Source organism: Lepisosteus oculatus, chromosome 3 (assembly GCF_040954835.1).
Source record: "Lepisosteus oculatus isolate fLepOcu1 chromosome 3, fLepOcu1.hap2, whole genome shotgun sequence".
In the NCBI taxonomy this organism is placed as follows: Eukaryota; Metazoa; Chordata; class Actinopteri; order Semionotiformes; family Lepisosteidae; genus Lepisosteus; species Lepisosteus oculatus.
Genome location: NC_090698.1, coordinates 23,795,043 through 23,817,015, shown reverse-complemented (window position 1 = coordinate 23,817,015; position 21,973 = coordinate 23,795,043). Strand labels below are relative to the sequence as shown.

The 21,973-nt window shown below is 37.7% G+C and overlaps 2 protein-coding genes across 2 annotated transcripts in view; one reads left to right on the top strand and one right to left on the bottom strand.

Moving 5' to 3' along the window:
* Nucleotides 1–1,915, top strand: part of ttc33 (tetratricopeptide repeat domain 33) — a 39,059-nt gene extending 37,144 nt beyond the window's left edge. The window contains exon 5 of the mRNA XM_006627113.3: nt 1,449–1,915. Coding sequence (XP_006627176.2) covers nt 1,449–1,808 — 360 coding nt within the window. The 3' untranslated portion in view covers nt 1,809–1,915. The remainder of the gene's footprint in view (nt 1–1,448) is intronic.
* An 11,920-nt stretch (nt 1,916–13,835) lies between these two features.
* LOC102698934 (prostaglandin E2 receptor EP4 subtype) lies at nt 13,836–19,729 on the bottom strand. The gene is made up of 2 exons (XM_006627114.3): nt 18,487–19,729; nt 13,836–15,711 (listed from the first exon to the last, which is right to left on the bottom strand). The coding sequence occupies exons 1-2, from the start codon at nt 19,270–19,272 to the stop codon at nt 15,118–15,120; spliced, it is 1,380 nt and encodes a 459-aa protein (XP_006627177.2). The 5' UTR covers nt 19,273–19,729; the 3' UTR covers nt 13,836–15,117.
* Between the last annotated feature and the right edge of the window lie 2,244 nt (nt 19,730–21,973).

Below are 21,973 nucleotides of genomic sequence, written 5' to 3'. Positions count from 1 at the left end.
AAGAAGACAGCCTGTTTCGTTAAGTGTACACCACAAATATGTACTGAATTTTAATTTTATACTCCTCTCCAGTTACCACAAATGTTCATCCAATAGCCATGCGGGTATCTTGGAAGCCAGATAAGATCTTGCAGTTGTTTTTCAGTACTGTTTTTCTTTTTTTGGTTTTATGCTTCCTAGATCAGCAAAGCTGTAACTTGGACACTTTACAGTTTTAAATATTTTTCTTTACACAAAGCCATTTTGCTCTGCCGTTTAAAAAAAAAAGACAGACTTACATTTTAAGTATCTCTTGCTACCCAAACCTTTATGCCTCCCAAACAATACATTTCATTAAGATAAATTTTTTTCTGTAAAACATCTGAATTTCTGTCGAGAAACAGAACATATAAGGAACTAAACCATGCTAGAAAATCAATTTTTATCTTTCAGGGAATGCTTCAAAAAGTGCAGAAGCTCACTTCAGGAAGACCTTTAGGCACCACTTAAGTTCTTCTAATACTATTATGTTTGTCCTGTACTTGTACTGTGATATTAAAAATGCTGTCATCCAAACACGTAACTGGGCCGTCATATGCATATGACTTTGTGATACTTTCATCTGCCTTTGAGACAATGAGTTTTAGCCATGGTTGTAGATGCATAGATGCACAAACACACATGTACACTGTGTTTGGGTTATTTTACTTCAGCATTTTTCCAACCGTTTATTTGATAACGTGCCCTCATTGACTGTACAGCAATGGATTAAAAAATAACTTTAATATTTTGTTTGAAATACTAAAAAACTGAATGTTTTTCTCACAGAACCATGAATTTGCTGTCTTAAATGTACTACTGTACTGTATGTGCTCATCCAAATCTGATTGAGCGATCAGTTCTGTTGATATATTGGAAATTGGCCTTGGAAACAATGCATGCATGCAGTCTTTCTCATAGATGTTATCAAAAGTGATCTTTTTGTGTTTTTTCCTTTAACATAAGTGTTTTTTGTTATTAGAAAACCACCCTGCATACCTATTTCCAGTCTGTCATGACTGCTTTCAACTTCCATACTGAGCTCTCTTTTAGTACTGGATGTATAAATTGATCCTTTTCTGCAGGTAATTAGTTTAGACGCCACTGTAATAGTAACTCAAATGCTCTCAAATGCTATGCTTGGAAAAGCAGTGAACCTATTATTAAAAGCAATTCATTATTTAACTCCAGAAATATTTGGTATGGGATTTCCTAAGAATGAGATCATTTTAGCTCTCATGACTCAGGTACATAAAGATTTGATAGCTTTTTAATATTGAGCGACAAGTTAAGAATGCACAAATCCCGACGTTTGCTGCATTAACTTTTAATTACACTGTAATGTGTAGGTTTAAGTATGTTGTTCTTACTGATTTTGAGAAGAACTTAACAACTGAAATGACAGGTGAGGGGTGTCTCCCACCTCACAGGCAGTGAAGAGCTTCCAGATCGCGATTCACCTCTTTCCTACGGACCGCTCCCTCTGGGAAGAGGACCTGTCCTGGGCCATGAAGCTCCAGAAGCAGCGCAGAGCCATCGAGGAGCAGGCCAGGCTGGAAGAGGAGACTGCCAAGCAGTTGCTTGCTGCTCCAGAACTGATCCCAGACTACGATTTTGAGAGCGATGAGGTGGTGGCTGCCTGTGCTGCCGTAGCTGAGAGGCAAAAGGAGTATGAGAAACTCAAGAACAAAACTGTCTTTGTTTCCGAGTCTGGCACTGTTGAAACTGTCTGTGAGAGTAAGGACAGTAGTACAGTGCCTTCTCATCAGCTGTTTGTCAAAGCACGTTGACTGTGACCTCTTTTATCCAGGTCAAAAGGATTAACTGTATTGATTGTACTGATTTACTTTTTTCTTAATATTAAGTTTTATTAAATTGTTGCAAATTAATGTTGTAATTTATGCATACTTCTCGTGATTTTGAACTGCTGACAGGAATAGTCCAGTTATATTTGAGGTGTTTTTAAAGAAGGTTTTCACATATATGTACTTATTTCCCTGGGATTGAAAGAAGTATAGAAGAGCTGGCTAAAGCAGGCGAAGGTAGCCACATTATGGGACTGAAAAGGGAAAGTTTTGTGTTGTCCGTTGATTCAACTTTCTTTTTAGTTGCTTCTTAATCTATGCCCCAAATTTGGTGTCCCCAGTTGCTGTTCAGCTTGACTCATCAAATTCATTTTTGTTCATACAGGAGGAATCCAAACTATCACATACTCGCTCTGAGAACCATTGTTAAGAAAGTCCCTTTTTTTTTGCTGTCTGGTCCCAGGGTGAGTAAAGCAGACATTTTGTACCAGCTAGAGGTCAAACACAGTTGCAACAGACAGCTCTGAATCTAAGAGATATCAAGCTGGAAAAGGAATTAATATTTCACAGCAAAGTGAAGATTCTCCTGATGACCTTACTCCAGCAGCCATGACAACACTCAGTGACACACTGTTTTGCATCATCACTAAGGCGTGATGCTACTCAGGTAGTTCCAAAGTTTAGGACTCATCTTGTTCTCCAACAAGGCCACTTACTTGCCACTCAGAAGCTAACTACTAATTTTGATTTCCAAAATTTGAATTGTACTATGATTTTTATTTTTCAAAAACTCAAAAAAGCCTACATGTGTATTATGCTTAGCTGACTATATCACATATCTTTTGTATCGGTCTGTTTCATAATAATTCACTGTGCTTATATCATGAAAATCAGGTATCATGGTGCTGCTACAATGGTTTCTCTAACCAGGACTGTTCATCATATTGTATTTTGTTTTAACAATGCACTTTGTAGATAATTTGCTTTTACTTGTTCCTAAAGAGAAATGTCTCAGTAGCTGAAAAGTCAGCAAACTTTGATGATCACACTGTTTTTAACTAGACAGAAACTTGTAATGCAAAAAACACATATAGGATTTAAAACGGATTGTTGATTATTCTATATGAAAACAAGTAAATTTCAATAAATATGAAAATTTTTTATTTTGATTGTTTCACAGACTTGTGTTCATAAGCTAGACATTTTGAATACCCTTCACAGAAGAATACCTTCTTCAGATGCTAATCTGTATGATTTTTTTTACTCATTTGAAATACAATCAGTCAGTTTTCAGTTTCATCAATGTGAGCAAGAAATTTCAGGTCCCTGGCACATCTGCTTAGTGTATCAGTTGCAGATGGAAACATCTGATTTATATCAGTGCAGAAAAACATTTATTTTTTCTATTTCTGTATTTAAGACCATCTGATAATGTTTCTTTATTAGCCCTATACAATTTCTTGCATTAGGAATTCATCTTTTCACATAACCCAGCTTTTCACCATTGAGACACAGACAGGGAAAGAAGCTTGGGGTCAGTGCGCAGGGTCTGCCATCGTACGGCACCCCTGGAGCAGTTAGGGTTAAGGGCCTTGCTCAGGGGCCCAATGGAGTAGGATTCCGCTGCCGGCTGTGGGATTTGAACCAGCAACCTTCCAGTCACAGGCGCAGATCCTTAGCCACAGAGCCACTGCTCTGCCCATATCTGTATTTATGAGGTGGGTAGCTGCGTCAGCATGCGTAGGCTGCAAAGGAACAAGTAATAGTGTCACCTGAAGAAGGCTCCACGGCCGAAACATTGTGTTCTCTTTCTTCTTTTTTTCAGCATGGAATAAACCTATTACTTGTTCCTCTGTATATATGAGTTAATATTTCAAGACTTTGACATAAGATAAGATCACTTTATTAACCATACACAATTTCTTGCATTAAGAATTTGTCTTTTCACATATCCCAGCTTGCTCTCTGTGAGACACACAGACAGGGACAGAGAATCTTGGGATCAGTGCACAGCCATTTATATGGCGCCCCTGCAGCAGTTGGGGTTAATGGCCTTGCTCAGGTGCCCAACGGCTTAGGATTCCTTTGCCATGGAATTTGAACTGGCAACCTTCTAGCCACAGGCGCAGATCCTTAGCCACAGTGCCTCCACTCTGCCCCTCATGGGCTTGATTTCAGCAAAAAACTACATTAGGGCTGAGATCATCATCACCGGTTTGACAGTTTTGAAAAGAGTTGGAGCTTTAACTCTGTTGTCTTGACTAAGTTCCAGTCTTGTACAATCTGTCCTCCCTAAGAAGTTCTTCCTTAATTCAATAGTTAAAACAGTTTCTCACTTCTCTACCAGATCTGGTATGTAGTGGGGCTGTTGGTGATCATATGTAATATGGTTGCTGCACATCACATAGGTGGCTGCTACATGTCAGAGGTTATTACATACAGTATAGCGTTACATACATTATAGGGTTCATTGCCTACATGTAAAGTACTATGATATTTGACAATATTACCTAATAACAGTAGTAACTCTGCTTTAATGCTCTTTTAGAAATCAGATTCTGAACTTCTTAGAAACGTTTGTTTTCGGAATAGGTTGGCTGTGAACTAGATGTCTCTAATAACATGTTTGAATTGTGGGTTTTAATACTCTCCAAAAATCACTTTTGATGTAATTACCCTCCGAACAATTTGGTCTGCATACTTTAAGGGTTGGAACAGTTTGGCTCAGGCTACATCAGTGAACTGTTAACCCCATATACGCCTACACATTGTGCTCTTTGGACTCCTGACTCCAGGTTCTGAGAACTGGGGATCCAGGAGTTTTGCTCTGATATGTTCCTCATCATATACTTATAAAGCACCATGGAAGGTGCTCTATAAATAAAGATTATTATTAGTTTATCATTTTTAGAAGGTTAGGTTTTGTGGTTTGCAAATAACTTGGAGAAAATAAGGAAGATTTATGTTGTACAAAATCTAAAACAATGTTATGTATATATGGTTAAACCCACAGAAGACATCCATCAAAAAAGCTAAATGCTGAATGCTTGGGAAGAATACAGTATACACAGTAATAAAATGCAGTATTGCGGCACACAAGATATGAGGATTGAACAGTGTGCCAGCAGTATGCAGTAGCAGTCAGAATGTTAACTGAAGACAAGTTTTGTTTTTCTTCATTGAAATATGACATTTAACATCCAGATAACATCCAGTACTGAGACAGGAACAAGTCTTTAAGATGTACTTTTAAAAAAAATATTTATGTCACATTGACCCTCACAATTTAGGTCTAGTTAAAACCGTCAGACATTTTATTTGGCCATTCACAAAAATAATACTAACATTTTTATTTGAAACACTATATCTAAGAGATGTTATACATGGAAGGACCGAGAGGAATGAATCAGCTAATCCATTTTCTTCAAAGTCATGTTATTCGCTTTCAGATTATGGATGATAACCCTGCTGTGGGGACTGCTGGTGCATAATGGCTGCTGTGCTGTAACAAAGGTCAGTGTTTCCTGTGGATTCTGCTGGATGAGAAGCACTTTACAAATGTAATGAATTTATTATTATTTCTTGTGAAGCCACTCAGAAGTCCAGTCATTGAGTTCCATTGGCCATTATGAAGCCAGTCATCTAGAAATGTGTGGACTTTCCAGAGGGCAGTGTGTCTTTTCCATGTTCTGCTAATGTCCTCCACCTTCTTACCTCTTAAATACAGCAAGATACTGTACATCTGTAGTTGTACCATCTGTACCACGCTGAAAAGAGAAGAGAGTAAACACAATGTTGTGGCTGTGAAGCCTTCTTCAGGTGTGAGAAAGACAAGGCAGACAGCAAAGATTAAATAGCACAGAAGAACAAAAGTTGGGAGAGGGGAGGAGGCAGGGAGGCCACTCAAGAAGTGCAAAGTGGAGAGGGTTGAAGAAAGGTGTGAAGTCAAAACCTGCATGAGAATAGAGAAGATTACACGAAAATAAGTTGGTCACTGAGAGAAGGGGGATGGTGTGAATGAGTTTCGTTTCTGTTGTTCTTCTGCTATGGGAGTTGAGAAACCCTTCTTTGAGAACAGAGACAGAGAGATCAGTGTGATCATGGTCATCTGAGGTGAAATGAGAAACTATGGGCTTGGAGAAATCTTAAATCTTATATAAAAATAATATATATAAAAATAAAGTATATAAAAGTATATAAAAATAAACCTTATATATTTAAATATATTTATCGTTTGGTCAATTGTACTAGCTGATGAAGGTTTCTGTAAGAAATGTAGTGTTGGATGTAGTGCTTTACATTTGTAAAGTGCTTCTCATCCAGCACTACATTAGTGCATGTGTGTCATGCCCAGGCTGTTTATTTAGAAATGTGGTGAAAGTGCTCTTGCACTTGAAAAATTCCATCATATTGATCACAGTGAAGTTGTCTTGATTTTCATTATAATCATTGGTAAAGCTTTGGAATAGGAGAACTCAGGAAGGCATGTATTACTATTTTACTATTGAAACACAGCTAGCTGAGTTCTTATTAATATGTAAAACTCACCTTGTTAGAGATACATAAATGAAGAGTTGGTTATATACTGTGGGTGAAAGGTCCAAAGTACCTAACCAGCCTTTAGTCTCTCCATCATGTGTTAAATGCTAGTATATTCAGGGATGACTAACACATCACTTTTATGGTACTCCTATGTTAATATACAGTTGTCAGACCTTGATGGATGCTAATCATTCGGTTGGAAACAATGAGGCTTGTGCACATTTTCCTCCAAATATTGCTATTTTGCTTCATATTCATGCTCCAAAACCAAACTACAGCTCATCATGTGCAGTGACGTTGCCATTTGGAAAGAATGATGTGGCTTTCTCTGACTGTCCTTCCAGGTAGCTCACCACAGCAGCCTTTTTGCAGCAAGATGGGGCTGCACTGACTCAGTCAGGTCCAGCAAACCTCAGCGATGCTTAAAATTTCTGCTCTCAACTAATGACTTGAACTAGTTTCAACTCTGTCACCACACTTTGAGTGACAGAGTGTGACCCATCTTGCTGGGTGTCCCTTCCAACTAGTGATGTGAAGTTGGCGTCTTACAGTTACAGGGTGGACAATAATCATTCTTCAGACAGTGGGAACAGTCCTGATTGTTTTTTTGTTCTTTTTCTAGTTTTCTACAATGTAGAATTTGACATTCTAGGCTGCTTTGCAGGTTCAAATATAATGTGACAGCTGAGTGTGTTTCTACACATGTTGTATATCTGCAATGTCCCAGTGATGACTAGAGCATGGCTTGGAGTGCCAAGCTGGAATGCACATTTATAAATACTCACATGTACCTATTTTAATCAAATGTATCAACTAATTGTTGAGAGCAGCACGGTGCTGCAGTGATTAGCATTGCTGCCTTGCAATCCTGGGGCCCTGGGTTCAAATCATGGGGTGCTATCTGTGTGGAGTTGTTATGTTCTCCCCACGTTTGTGTGGATTTCTTCTGGGTGTTATAATTTCCTCCCACAGTCCAAAGACATGCTGGTAGGTTAACTGGCTTCTGGGAAAATTGGCCCTGGAGTGTTTATGTCTGTGTCTGTGTCTGCCTTGCGATGGATTGGTGTCATCTCCAGAGTGTTTCCTGCCTTATATCCAGGGCCAGATTTTGGTGTTCGTAGGATGTGATTGATGGAGCGAGTCGACTGACCATAACTTCGATACTTCTAGTTTCTAGAACAGCCGCTAGATAGCGTATGATTATTGATTTGGAGCACCTAGAGTCGATTGCAAACATGTTGTTTCAGCTTGTTTTTTGTTTGTCATTAGTGTTTTCCTCCTTTCGTAGGCCCTAGGCACTATGTCTACAGTGTCTAATGGGAAATCTGGCACTGCTTACATCCGTTGCTTTCCAGGATAAGTTATAGCTCCCCCACTACCCAGAATTCTACGAAGTAGGTAGAAAATTGGTGGATAGAATTGATTGTTAATTAAAATGCTGAACAAACCAGTGGGTATCATTAAAGTTATTAATGAGTACAAAGAATTTTTAGACATCTAGACATTCAGTGACTGTATAAATCTAAACATTTTCATGGAATGCTCTTGTACTGTACAATATACAGTATTATATTATAATCGAAAAATCAAATCTTTTGCTATCAACCAATCTGAACATGGGATATTTTCAATCTTTAATTTCTGTTCCTGGAGCTCCTGAAAGAGGATTTATTGACCCTAACACTGTACAGTACATGAACGAAGAAGATGTTGCTGCATTTGTATTCAAGAAGCAAGTAGAACGGTTAATAAAAAAGTACAAACTGTTCAGTCCTGCATTATTAAGTATAATTCCAAGGACCATTAACTTGACATCTGATGCTGCAAAACGTTTTTTCAGAGCTCTTCCTAATTTAGCAATATATTGTAAAAGTAAAAAGCAAAAAAGTAAATATGTACACTCTATTACAATAAATTGTTGCATCTCTGAGTTGTGGGCCATTTAAAAAATAACTCAAACCTACTTTTTGCCTCAGAACTCCTTCCTATTATATAAGAAATATGCCCATATACAGTATATTAATTTTGTTTTTATATTGAAAACGTTTTTTTTTTATTTTAAAACCTTTCAAACAACATTTGTAATTATAAGAAACTGATACATATTGCTTTTTAGTCAACACATTTTTATTATCTTTATGTATATTTGCTTGGGTTTTAAACATTTGGTTATCCCATCATGGACTAGCTGTCTGTACATGTCTCAGTTCATTAAACAAATGTCCAACACTCAGAATTAATTGCCAGTTTGAAATGGAATGCATTACCTCCCATTAACAGAATATTTCCTGGCATTGTGACTTCCTTTGCTACCATCCATGCAGATATTAATCAACAGACTCGCATCTTATTTCCTGTACAAATAGCTAATTGTACACATGGACCTTTTGCTTTGCTTAGGCAATCTGTATGTTCTTTTTATGAAGCATGAACATCACTGTTTGTAGGTGTCACATTCAATCTCCTATACACTTCAAAACTACAGAAATGTGTAAATTCTACAGCTGGTGAATTCGTTGGTGTGTATCATTCTGTGGCTTTGCTGTTGCCATCATCTGCGTAACCATTCAGTTTCATTACTGTTAGTTTTGGGGCAAAACTACTGCTCTAGCAATTATTGAATACAGCTGCACCTAATTGTTAACTACAGTTTATTGTTGACTACAGTATATTTACATGTTACTCACAAGTCATGAAACTGTAATATCCATGTCGTTTTTTCTCACAATCTTCTGTTGATCTACCACTTATCATTTTAAAATAGTCTGTTTAAGGTTAAAAAAAAATTAAAGGGCTTTCATTTTATGTGAATAACACAGAGCCTGGACATAAACCCAGTGAAACATAGTTGTGGACCTGTGTTGATTAAATTGTAATTGTTCCACTGATATGACCACCCTGAAGGAAGAACCTACAGTGTTAGGTTTTTCCTACTATAATGTGTAAACCACAAGTATGTGTGATTTGGAATGTTTTGTTCTATCTGCCAACTACTGTATATACAGTACCTAAAATACATAAAATGTGATGTATGGATCATTCAATCCAGTACAAAAGGAGGCCGCCAAAGTGCAGATAACCACATTTAAGCTTGAAAAAGCAAAACTATATTCATTGTAATCAAGAGCAAAGTGTTACAACAGCAGTTATATTTCTCTTTGTACAGTGTTGGAAATAATTAACAATGGGATTGCACAATAAAATGGTGAGTGATACTTGCAAACCACATGAGTAGTGGCTTAGTTTCAAGTTCTGATCCACTGTGCTTTCCATAAAAAATCCCCCTGGGGCAGCTTGGCTGGGATGTCACGTGGGAATGAGATTTTTCTCACAACATATCTTGATAAAGTTACACTGCAATACACTGAACATGAAAATATGTCTTAGCTTTGTGGATTGCGGGCACTGAATCTTTGTTCTGGTATGTCTCTCTGGCAATAATCATATTACCAAATACAACAGCTGGTAACCTACAATACACCTTCGTTGAGCAATACAAAGCACAAAATGTGTCTCTAAAATCCAAACTAAGATCGACTAGAATATTCATAAGAGTATATTCTAGACATTTTTTGTCACCACATTGCTTGAAATATTTCCATCGTTTTTTTAGTATTTAATAAGTTGGTCATTAACATCTGTTCTAATGTCTTACTCATCCATCTACAGAGTATCATTGTAGTTTTTTTTTTGTGGCTTAGGAACTACGTGATTATTATGTGACTGGAATTGTCCCTTTTGGTCTCAAGAAATTGAATATCAGTATTAAAACACCAGAAAAGTCCCAATCAAGACAAGGGTATTCCTCTTATCTGGCTTGTTTTATTGTTGGTAGCTCATCGATCAGAGGATTACATTCGTCAGCTTCTTGAAAGAAGCCAGAGTGTTGTCTTCAACAACATGACTGGATAGCTTTTGCCATACACCCACAACCCTTTGTTGTACAAAAGTGACTCCTGTTCTCAATTCTAAATGCCTTTCTGCATAATTTCCACTATTTCCTGTGGTTTGTGAGGTAAACATTCTAGAGATGTCACTAGTACACACCAATAGCTTCTACCCACAAGCAGTGCGATTGTCGAACACATTTGGCCATGCCCCTCAGACCACACCTACACCATCTAACTCATTATGATTTCTTATTTATTGCAGTCCCTGTTAAGATCTGCATTGTTTACATTCAAACTGTTTACTTTTTTACTTGTACATTGTCTACTGTTTGTCTGTATATTGTCTTGATGCACTGTCTGCACTTTGTGTTTTTACACTTTTTTAACAATCGATAGACTTTCTGTAATTAAGAATTCCATTGTACCAATACATGTACCATTACATATGGCAATAAAGTTCAGGTTCAAGTTCGTTTTGTTCTGTCACTAGGTGATTGTGACCAAGATTCCCCAAACAGCAGTACACACCTGACTAAGAGTTGGTACGAGTCACCAGGGTCATCTTTACTTTCTGGCGAATTAACAGCTCCCATTATTTGCTAGGCACCTGTGATGACATCAGCACCATTGTTCCAATCACTACAAACTCTCATGTTGGGCACTATGGAGCTTGTAGCATGCCAAATGACAAAATGGATCTGCAGGTAGGCATGTCTGAGGAACATATCTATGTGTCCTAAACTGCATGATTATGGAAGTCACTGTCACTGTGCCAATCCAAACTGGGTGGATATATAATAAAATGATTTTTGTCAATTTGTTTTTAACAAAAAGAAAAACAATTTTTCTGGACATCAAATAGCAATTTTATTTCCCAGTTTTTAAATTTATTTAAAATATCCCAGCTATTTTGCTCATGTTACCAAAACAACCAGGTTGCGGTGTCAACCACCTCTTTTGTATGGGCGACAGGGCCTTCTCCTGCTATGCCCCCAAGCTCTGGAACTCTTTGCCCAAGGATATAAGAGAGTCACTTTCTCTAAACTCCTTCAAATCCAGACTCAAAACGTTCTTCTTCAGAAAAGCCTTTACTTAACTGGTTCCATTCTTCACCCCTCTGCTCTTCTTAATACCACCTTCCACAGTCTCCTCTATTGTTATTGTTGTATTGTTGTAATTATAATTGTGTCCTGTCTTGTGAAATCTTCTTATTTATTGTTGTAGTCTTCTTATTTATTGTTATTGTCATCCTGTAAAGCGCTATGAGAAGCCACCTTTAAAGGCGCTATATAAAATAAAGTTTATTATTATTATTATTATTATTATTATTATTATTATTATTATTATTTTCACACTGCAATGGGAAAGAGTGGTATGCCCAAAGATGCTAACGAGGCTGCAACTTTTGAATGCATTATTTCTCAACTGCCACTGTAATTACGTACCTTAGTTTTCAAATTATGGTGAAGCAGTGATGTTCATCAGAAAAAACAAAAAGGAGAATGGGCATGATCACAGCTAGTCCTGCGCACTTTCACCGCTGTTCTAGACAGCACAGGCTTTACACTACAGCCAGCAGCCAAGAGAAGGATTACCCAGAGGAATTATTCGATTTTGATACCTAACACCGCTAGTGCTGACACAGCCCTTGGCTAAATAACCTTATCAGTGTATTTTGTGCATTTCAGTCCATCTATTTTCTAACAGTTTTATCCAATAAAGGGGCACCTGGAATCAGGAACCTTTCTCTCTCTGCAAGCAGCAAGCACAAGGCAGAAGATACCCTAGTCATTCACAGGACACGCATAGACACAAACATGCACACACCCACACTAGGGCCCACTTTCCCAGAAGCCAATTGACCTACCAGTATGTCTTTGGAATGTGGGAGGAAACCGAAGTACCCAGAGGAAATCAACATGAACAACAAGAGAAACAAAAGAAAATACAAACATCACACGTACAGTATTGCACCCCAGAAACTGTACTTAGGGCCCTTGTGGGACGAGGCAGCGGCAGTAACCAATGTGCCAACTTGCCACCTATTTTTTGTTTTTATTTGCTGATCTTTCAAACTGAATTATGTTTATAGTAGCTACTCTAATGTATGCCCCATGGCATACATTTTCTAGGTTTCTACAAAGATTCTTATACGTAAATCAAAGATAGGAACTCTGTATTTTTCTACATTTGCTTAGACAATGCACAGTATACCAACATGCAATGCAAAGTGACAATATTCTCTTGAAGGCAATCATGTAATAAGTACTTATGTCATTTTAGTCACCAATCTGAATTAATAAACACTCAAACAAGAATATCCTGATGTAAGAAAAAATGTTATGTTACTATTGTTTCTGAATTTGTGACACTAGCATAGTTAGCACAACTGTATGGATTTCATGGAATGACATATTATGGTGCAAGAGCTTTGTGCACGTCCCAGCCCTATAAAAACTGCACTTTAATGAGTTGTATGTGCAAGTTCATCTTGTACAAATTAAAGTTGAGCTTTAATGAGTTGTACATGCAAGATGCCACTACTGACCGTGGAAAAGAAACCACGCACTTGGGATGGGGAATACTGGAATGTCAAACTCTACTCCCACAAATACAGAGAGAACAACAGTCATTTTTTTTTTTACAGAAACACTTTATCTTCTATACACATTTATTATTCTGATATGCTCTAATGCTAATGCTAATTGTTTTCATCCTCATGGTTCTCTAACGCTGTACCTTTATTGTATCATTATCACTCATAATTGTTCCCAGGAACCACAAAATTCAAGCCATGGATTTAATTTTGGTTTTTGTAATGTCTGCAAAATCCCAAGAAAGCTCAAGTGCTTTCTTGTAAGATTGTCTCCCCAACAAAGCTCAGGTGTAACAAGAGGTAAAACATTAACAATTGCTATTACTTCGTGCTGTACACAGTACTGTTTATGTAACTTGCTGTGGTTGAAATAAAGTGTGATTAAAACCCTGAAATTGCTACAGGTTGCTAGAAGGTAGAGCAGGCCCGATTCTGATGGGTTGATCTATTTACATTTATGGGAGTTGGGTCATTTTGTTTGACAGCATCATCCTCAAACATAGAGATGTTTCAGGTCTTGTAGCATCATGGGGCAGCTCCCGAGTATTTGTGAGACATCTGTTTCATAGACTTCCATCATCTACCACTGTGCAAGGTGATGGTCATTCCTGTCACTGGATGGCAGTAACCCCCTCATGACTTCATGGCTTCAGTTAGGCCACAGCCAATTCATACCAGTGTGGACTAGTTTAGTTTAGTGTACCAGCTAATTTTTGCTGATTGAATTCATGAACTGAGTAAATCATTTGCCTAAAGAACCTTCATGCACTATTTAAATGTTTCACCAACAGAACTGTGCATCTTTCACAAATAAAAACTAACAGAGCTTCTCACACACCCAACGTTTGGGAAGCTAAATTAAAATTGTAAACAGGTACTGTAGCAGACAGAGTCTCTGCTTATCTCCTGCTAAATCTTAAAATCACTGTTTCAAGGAAATGCTAAAAATCACTAGTGAGAAATGAAAAGCATGTTTATGACACATTTTTGTTTCTTTCACGTATTTTTATTAATTTCAAAAATATGTTATAGTTAACTGTACATCAATAAATTTTATGACTTAATATAAGCAAGGCAGCAATGACTTTAATAAAAATACAGAAATACTTGAAAAAATATGTACAAAACTCAAAATAGCTTCAAACACTCTAAATAGTTAAATGGCCACCCCTTTCTGGTTTGAATGAAATCATGCACCAGGATTGCAGTATTGATAAAAAACAACTTCTGCTCAGCCTTGAAGACTTTCACAAGACATGATACCATACAGTAAGTCACATTGAAATAGCAGACTGCTAAATCTTTTCAGATGATTAGTTCATTTAGTTAGAGAAGATATTCTTAGGATGCCTTTTTTATATGTGTTGTCCACCAATTTGAATACTGTTTTGTTTGGCTTTTTGTCTTACTATTTGGTTTCCAATAATTTAGTACTAAAATCACAATTAAATATTGCAATTTTCCTGTCTGATTTTAGATATCGTTACATGAAGTATTTGATTGGCAATGGAAAATGAAATAATGAACTGTGATTACTTCATATTTGAAAGCATTGCACTTTTATTAAAAGCCTTACTTAAACCTTCTCACAGAGAAGAGATTTTCTTGCACCTTGACTAAAATAAATTAACAAAAAAATGAAAAAAATCACATTTTTGTTTCCAATACGACACACATTTCTTTACATCAAATGGCATGCGGTGGAAGCCAGAGGTGAACAGTTTAAGTGGAATTTAAAAAACATGTGCTGAACATTGTTAAAAAAATACATTCCTATCTCAGGTACACATGCTTAAAGTGAGGGTGTGATAAAGTTTTTTTTCCACAAATGACATTTTCTAAGTGCTGTTTTTACTGCGTTAACTAGTATGTTTGCAGTTTTTTTGCATTCAACATCAACACTAACCCAAAAAAACTTCTGTATTACACAAGGAACTCTGAATATGTTGAATCTTAAACATACCAGACAAGATTTAGAGTGAATAATTCTGTGCTCTTCATCACTCAGGCTCAATCTCGTACACAAACTTTCATTTGCACTGAATCTCAGTTCGAGCTGTGTTTTTGTATTCATAACAAATTCAGTTATGTATAACTTGAAATTATATTCACATTTTAGTCTTAACAGCCACAGAGAAATGGGATTCCTTTACAGCTCTTCATAAAGGCCATTTTGTGACAGTTATGTGCAGGAGAGGGCCATAATCACATCTTCATCAAAAGCTGCCTAAAAGTCATCTTAGGATGGAATATGAAATTCATGGAGCTATATACATTTTTCCTGCAAATTTAATGTTTCAGCTGTAAAAGTCACATGCAGAGCCTGGTCCTTTTGATACGTAGGTGACCGGTTCATATTCGAAGGGCTCAAGCAGCCAGATTGCTTTACTAAATTGCTGCATTCTAAATCCTGCTCATGTGAAGAATCGGAGCTCCGCAAGTTTCTAAAAGAAGACCGGTCAACAGAGTTGCCTGAGTCCAACCTTCCTTGTCCTGTCCTAAAACTCCCAATGAAGTTCTCTCCATTTTCTGGGAGGTACAATAAAGTTTGGGAAGTACTGCTGACTTCCCTTAGCTCCCGAGACACAAGGGATGGTGAATCACGGGAGAGCACTGATGACCTCTGTCCATCTATGCAGTGGAAGTTGCCTCCTGTCCGCCTTCTTCGCCCACCAATCCTACAGAACAGGCACTTGATCTTCTCAATGAGCTTCAGGACAACAGCTTTGCGCAACAGAATGTAGATCCAGGGATCCAAGATGGGATTCACCGATGCAATGCGAATTGCTTGGAGATCGAGATTGTTTTCAATCTTCGTTTCCACTTGAGGCTGGTACAGCTGGTTAATAAACACTTGCACCTGCAACACACAAATGAATAATTCTGATTTAGTCCATGTCAGCACAGGTTACAGAGAGTCACTAATTACCAAAACTAAAATAATCCATCATTCCATTTTGAAACTGCCTCTTCCAATTCAGAGACTCTCCAAGCAAGAAACAGGCACAAGCCTGCATACAACCTAGGACAGGAAGCCAGTCCATCGTAGGACACACACAGACAAAGACATGAGCGCACTCACACCTAGGGCCAATTTCCCCAGAAGCTAATTAACCTGCTAGTATGTTTATGGACTATGGGAGGAAACCTACGTAAACAGAAGGAAAACGTATAAACTCCGTGCAGAAATCAACCCGGGCCCCAGTGCTGTGAGGCAGCAATGCAAACCACTAGTGTGACCGTCGCGGTTCCGCACGGTCTCGTGCCCTCCGCAGCTCCACCCCTCCGATTCGTCCGACAACACCTAGGCCACAAACCCGGGTCTCCGGCCTAACGCAACAGGGAGCCAGCCGCATGAGCTAAAGGAGACCTCAATCAGCCTAGGCAGCTGAGGTCCCTGCTACGCGCAGGGAGGACAGTGACGTCACCCGCCCAACCTAGCTCCGCTACACTGTGCCACCCAGCTAAAACAATGCATTTTAATTCCCTGCAACTTAATTGTTATAATTTCAAGAGAGGATACAACTGGAACTTTAAGGACAGGAATGGAAGCTACACGGAAGTGTATTTAATCCTGAGAACAGATGGCACGTCATTTACACAATGCGGAAGACTGTGGAAGTCTGGATCAAGCTGCCTAGTCATGTTGTTGAAGCTGATACCCTCGCTTGACCCTGAAACAACTGGAAGAGATTTTTGGATCTTGAAAACAAACAAGTTAGATGGGCCAAATGGCCTCCTCTCATAACTGTTTGTTATTTAATTATTTTTCATTTATTGTGTAAGTTTATGTTACAAAACTACAATCACTACAATATACATACATATCCTCCATTCTGATATCATGCAGATATTAACGGTGTGAATAAATAATTTTACATTGCAAAAGAATCTGCAAAATAATATTTTTGAATGCTGTTAATAATGTCATTTTCAACAACAGAATTTGTTATTTGCCTTGTATCTTTGATCAACAAAAATATGTAATTCACAAAGGCGGGTAAAGAGACACTATAAAGAGAACATGCCCTTTATTGCTGTCTGCATTTACATATACTGTAGGAACAATTAATGACACCCCAAGAAGCTGGGTAGCACACAGGAAACCCTTTCTGTCCATCCATCCATCCATTTTTTAATTGCTTCTTCCAACTGGGTCACGGGGGAGGCAGAGTCTATCCTAGCAAGCAATGGGCACAAGACAGGTTACACCCTGGATGGGATGCCCTTCCTTCGAATACAAGTAAAACCTTTAGATGTACTTCTGTCAATGATTTAAATGTGACTCACATGCTCACTAGAAAAAAAAAGATTTCCAACCGTATTATCTTCACCTAAGAATCAAATACAGAGGCAGGAGTACCAAATGCTAATGACAAGGGAGAGCAGTTTGTTACTCTCTGTGATGTCTTTACCCTTTTCAGGGGACAGGCATTGAAAGCACGAGAAGATTAGTCACGACCACAATTAGTTCGGTTTCTATGACGCATTTCTGTAGGCATTTTACGTATTAAGAGTTTCCAAGTTTGAAACTAGCGAAGACCTCATTAGATTGTCCTGTAGGTGGCAGACCTAATCAGTCCTTCAAAGATAGCTATGCTGCATACTTCAACCTTGATCTACGTGATTTTAAAATAGTGTACAGTACGTACGGTATATAGGTTCCGCAAATAAACTGTAAATGCAATGACACGATTGAATTGTTTACAATTACGCAAGACAGCGCTATCGACAAGGGGTTCATTAGGTTACCGTCTTTACCAATCGAACATCGTTTTATGGAAAACATCTAATTCTGTATTATTATATAAAATGTACACCAGTATATAATTTATGTTACTGAGGTGCATCTATTAATAAACTACATAACTTACACCCTTGCACATACTGTACTTTGTGCACGTTTGTCCATCAAATGCTGGCATTGCAGTCCGAATGTGGACTTGTTCAGTTATTTCAATTCCAAGCTTCTAGACTTTGTTACAACGCACCAAACGACATGGCGCTTGAAATCAAGTTTATGACAAATGAATACATATGAACAGTGATTATTGATTATCACTCTAATCGGTTATTTCTAAATAATTGAAATATTTCCAAAAACAATAAGACGATTTTTTTTAGACTTACTGAGTCACTAAATCAATAGATCCGTACAATACCTTTTGCCCTTAAAGGAATTGTGCTCCATGAAAGAATAGAGCGAATAGTAATGGATGTTTAGGAATTATTGCACTATAATCATTGTACAACTACAGCTTTTTTTGTTTAACGATTCAGCTGTTGCTGCACAATGTTATCTCGCAAACTCATGAGTGATTACGATAGAATTTACAGGTAGGTATCCGGATGCGGCACTTGTATTACACACAAAAACCTATAACCCAGGTTACAGGTTAAAGAACGGACGTTTTAAAAGACACATAGTCTCCCACCACTACAGATAAAAAAGTATCAGCTTTATATCGTTCTTTGTGTAGGTTAAATAGATGGTTATGACTAAAACAGAAGAAGGTGAAGACTACAAAAAATCTATACCTAAACAAAGTTTCGGATGTCTCGGTCATAATAATTGAGAAATCGTTTATCTCTTGCATGCTAAACAGTTAAATAGAAAACTACCATGGGAACTTACAACCAGCGGTATCGAACAGATGAGGATTACCACAGATGTGGCTATAAGCAAGATGACCATTTGGATTTCTGCTCCAGCCAGACGCCCAAAACTCCTTCTCCTCCGAAGGTCTGCAATCCTGCCTTGATCCGTGCCAAGCGATGTCCTCCTAACAAACTTTCTGTGCATCCTGATAAGGGCTCCGCACACCAGGATATTACAGACCACCGTGGCCAAGATGAGAAAAGAACTGTATCCCGCGTACATGTAGGAGAACGCTGCGTGTATGCTCTTATTACTTCTCCAGTCAATGAAGCACCAGGTGCAGGGGTACTGCATCTTTACGTGTCCCAAGCCCATGCTGGGCAAGGCGCAAAACAGGATGTTCGAAAAATAAATGGCAAAGAGAGTTAAGCCTGCGAGTTTTTTGTCCACATAATGGTTATAGAAGTACGCATGGTTGATAGCCATGTACCTTTCAATCGACATGGCACAGATTATGCTGAGACCTGACAGCGAAAAGAAGAGCAGAATGAACCCGGAGTACTGGCACAGAGGGTCACCACCCGGCCAGGATCCTTTCACGTATGTGGCAATGGTGACAGGGCTAACGAGCATTGTCCCCAGGAGGTCAGTCACAGCCAGACCACAGACTAGCGTGTAGAAAGTTGTCTCTTTCTGCTCCTTGCGGGATTTGCAAAGCACGACGATTGCGATCACATTCCCAACGACCCCAAAAATAAACATTATAGCAGGAATTGTTGGGTCCTTGGGGAAAGTTTTCGGACATTCGCTGCTGCCATTCATCCTTTCTTTTTTTGCGGAAACAATGTTTAATAATTAAAAAGAAAAATCCCGGAATTTCCAATTCAAGCTAAAGGGAAAGTGTTATTTTGTAAAAATCCTCCGTTTTAATTCACATGCGTTATCTTCCAACATCTCCCTCGGATGAAGACACAATGAAAGAAGTTTCCTTTTTAATTTAATTAAAGCGTTATTTTCACCAGATTTCACCTTTCGTCGTTAAACGTCATTTGTCTTTGGAGTCGAAGTTCTGCACAATTGAGCCCCGCAGCACTCTGTATCTCAGGATCACTTGATTTCAGTGCGATGACTCATTCCCCCCACTGTTTATGTCAAAGTGGGTTTTATTAATTTTATAAAAAATATATATTTATTTACCCTCCGGTGTATCCGCGTCTTCCAAACATGTGGCTCACTGATATACAATAAAAAATTGAGCTCTTCAAAGTTCCCCTTTGGAGCTCGAGTTGTGTGTGACTCCGCCTTTTTGTACTTTTGTGAACCAGTAATATTTCCGCACTTTTCACTCACTGTACAATCCCTCGAGATAAGCGTTTACAAGTCATAAATTACAGTAATGATAAAGTCTATCTGCTAGGTGAGCTGAGACATACGGGCTCAAAGTTTGAAGGAAAAACATGGTTAGAGTAGCGCTATGTGTCAGAACGCAGGCTGTCAAGAAAGAAATAGAGTTAGTTGAAAAGTAGGAAGAGTACAAAGTTATCGTCTCTCAATATGTCACACTTGAAGATGTCACCGCAGTAAAACATTGTGTTCTTTCTACTTTTCGGCGTGGACCAGATCCTCTGCTTGTCCAGATTGTAAAAAGACAGTTTTTACCATCTGCGCTAAGCGTACGAATTCGTGCTAACGAATGGTACAGTATTACATAGGACTATATAAATGAGAGAGATTAATCGTTTGAATAGCGCAGAAAATCCTTAACACCAGAAAGTTCTGCTTGCATAAAACACCGCCTTTAGATACTTTGAGTTGAGTTAAATGTGATCTATGAAAAAGTGTCTAGAATTACAGATAATCTCAGAGCCTGGTATGAAACATGATGTGTAAACAGAGAAATAGACTATGCAGATTCTTTAAAAAGAGTAATAACAAATTATATTTATTTCTGGTATTTTTGGAAGCAACGTGGTCTTTTTCCAAAAATATAAAGCTTTCTTTGTTAAAAAATACTCATAACACCCTCTTCAGGTTTCAAAATGAGATACTGTACATGTGCATCATCGGTGAGTGACAGAAGTGACAGTTTGACATGGGGAATAAAATGAGTACAATATAATTATTCATAAACTATAATGAAATCTCCTTTCGTTGATGGCATACATCTTTTAAAAATATTTATGTTGTTTAATTTTTTTTAGAGGGAATATGGTGCATGTTTATTATTTAAAAAGAGTGGCATTGGCAGTCATATAAAAATTTGTAGATTCAGAGAGAAAAAATGATATACTGGTAGGAATCCCTAATTCTGTTAATGGCTCATTGACGCAGTCAAATACATAACAGCTGTCATCTACTTATATATCCCAGGTTTATTCAGATGAACACACAAACAGTTTAGCCTAGACCTAGACAATGATACTCCAGCATCATTTCAGAATACAGAAAACAAAATCTGCAACACTGAAGTATCTGATTGTAAATGGCGTTGCAAAATAATGTTTTAAATGGTTTCTTCACCATACAACTATGTAATCACAGTCTATGAAAACCTCTCAGAATTACTTGCATGTGTGTCTCCAGTTAAGTCTGACTATAGTCATCCAGGTGGATGCTGCACACTGGTGGTGCTGGAGGGGAGTCCCCATTACCTGTAAAGCACTTTGAGTGGAGTGTCCAGAAAAGCGCTATATAAGTGTAAGCAATTATTATTATTATTATTATTATTATTATTATTATTATTATTATTATTATTATTATTATTATTATAATGTGCTAAAAAAGTCTCAGGCTAAATCTATTGTCCGTATACTTTCTTTAAATTTTGGATGAACTATCAACTTTTACACCTGTCGCTGTTTTACAACATTTTCACTTTGTGTGTAGGCCTAAAACGTTCAGAGAAAAAACAATCTCTTTCTATTGTTGTAGCCTAAGGAGGTATTAAAAATAATAATTATAAAGTAGTGCATTTAGCCGGGAAAAGTCTTTTTGTTGGATTAATTAAAGGTTTCCTACATTCACATGGTATCACAAAGTAAAGTTACTATGAGGAACATATTAAAAATTACAACAACCACTCACGTTCAAAGCAGTGAAGCATGCAAAGAAAATATTTTGAAGTTAGGGTTGACCACTACTTTTACAATGCTTTTGAGTATTATTCCTGGTTACTTTAGGATGTGTGCTGTTCCAGCATAAATAACACTGTACACAAACAAACAACATAACTGAAGATGTTTCCACTTTAGTGGAAAAAAACAGACCAAGAACGCTTACATTTTTTCCCACATAGAATTAAACCACAGCCTGAGCTTGATTTGTACTGCTGTATAACAGAAAATAATACACAAACAATAAGTTTAAACCTTAACCTATAGATAACTGATCAATTTTATAGACCTGAACTGAATTCACATAGAAATACAGGTTTCAACAGACTATAGAGAATTGAGATATTTCTACGGAAATCTTTGTATTTCCAAATAAGACGTCTTGAAAAGCCTTATATAGTAAGAAAGGT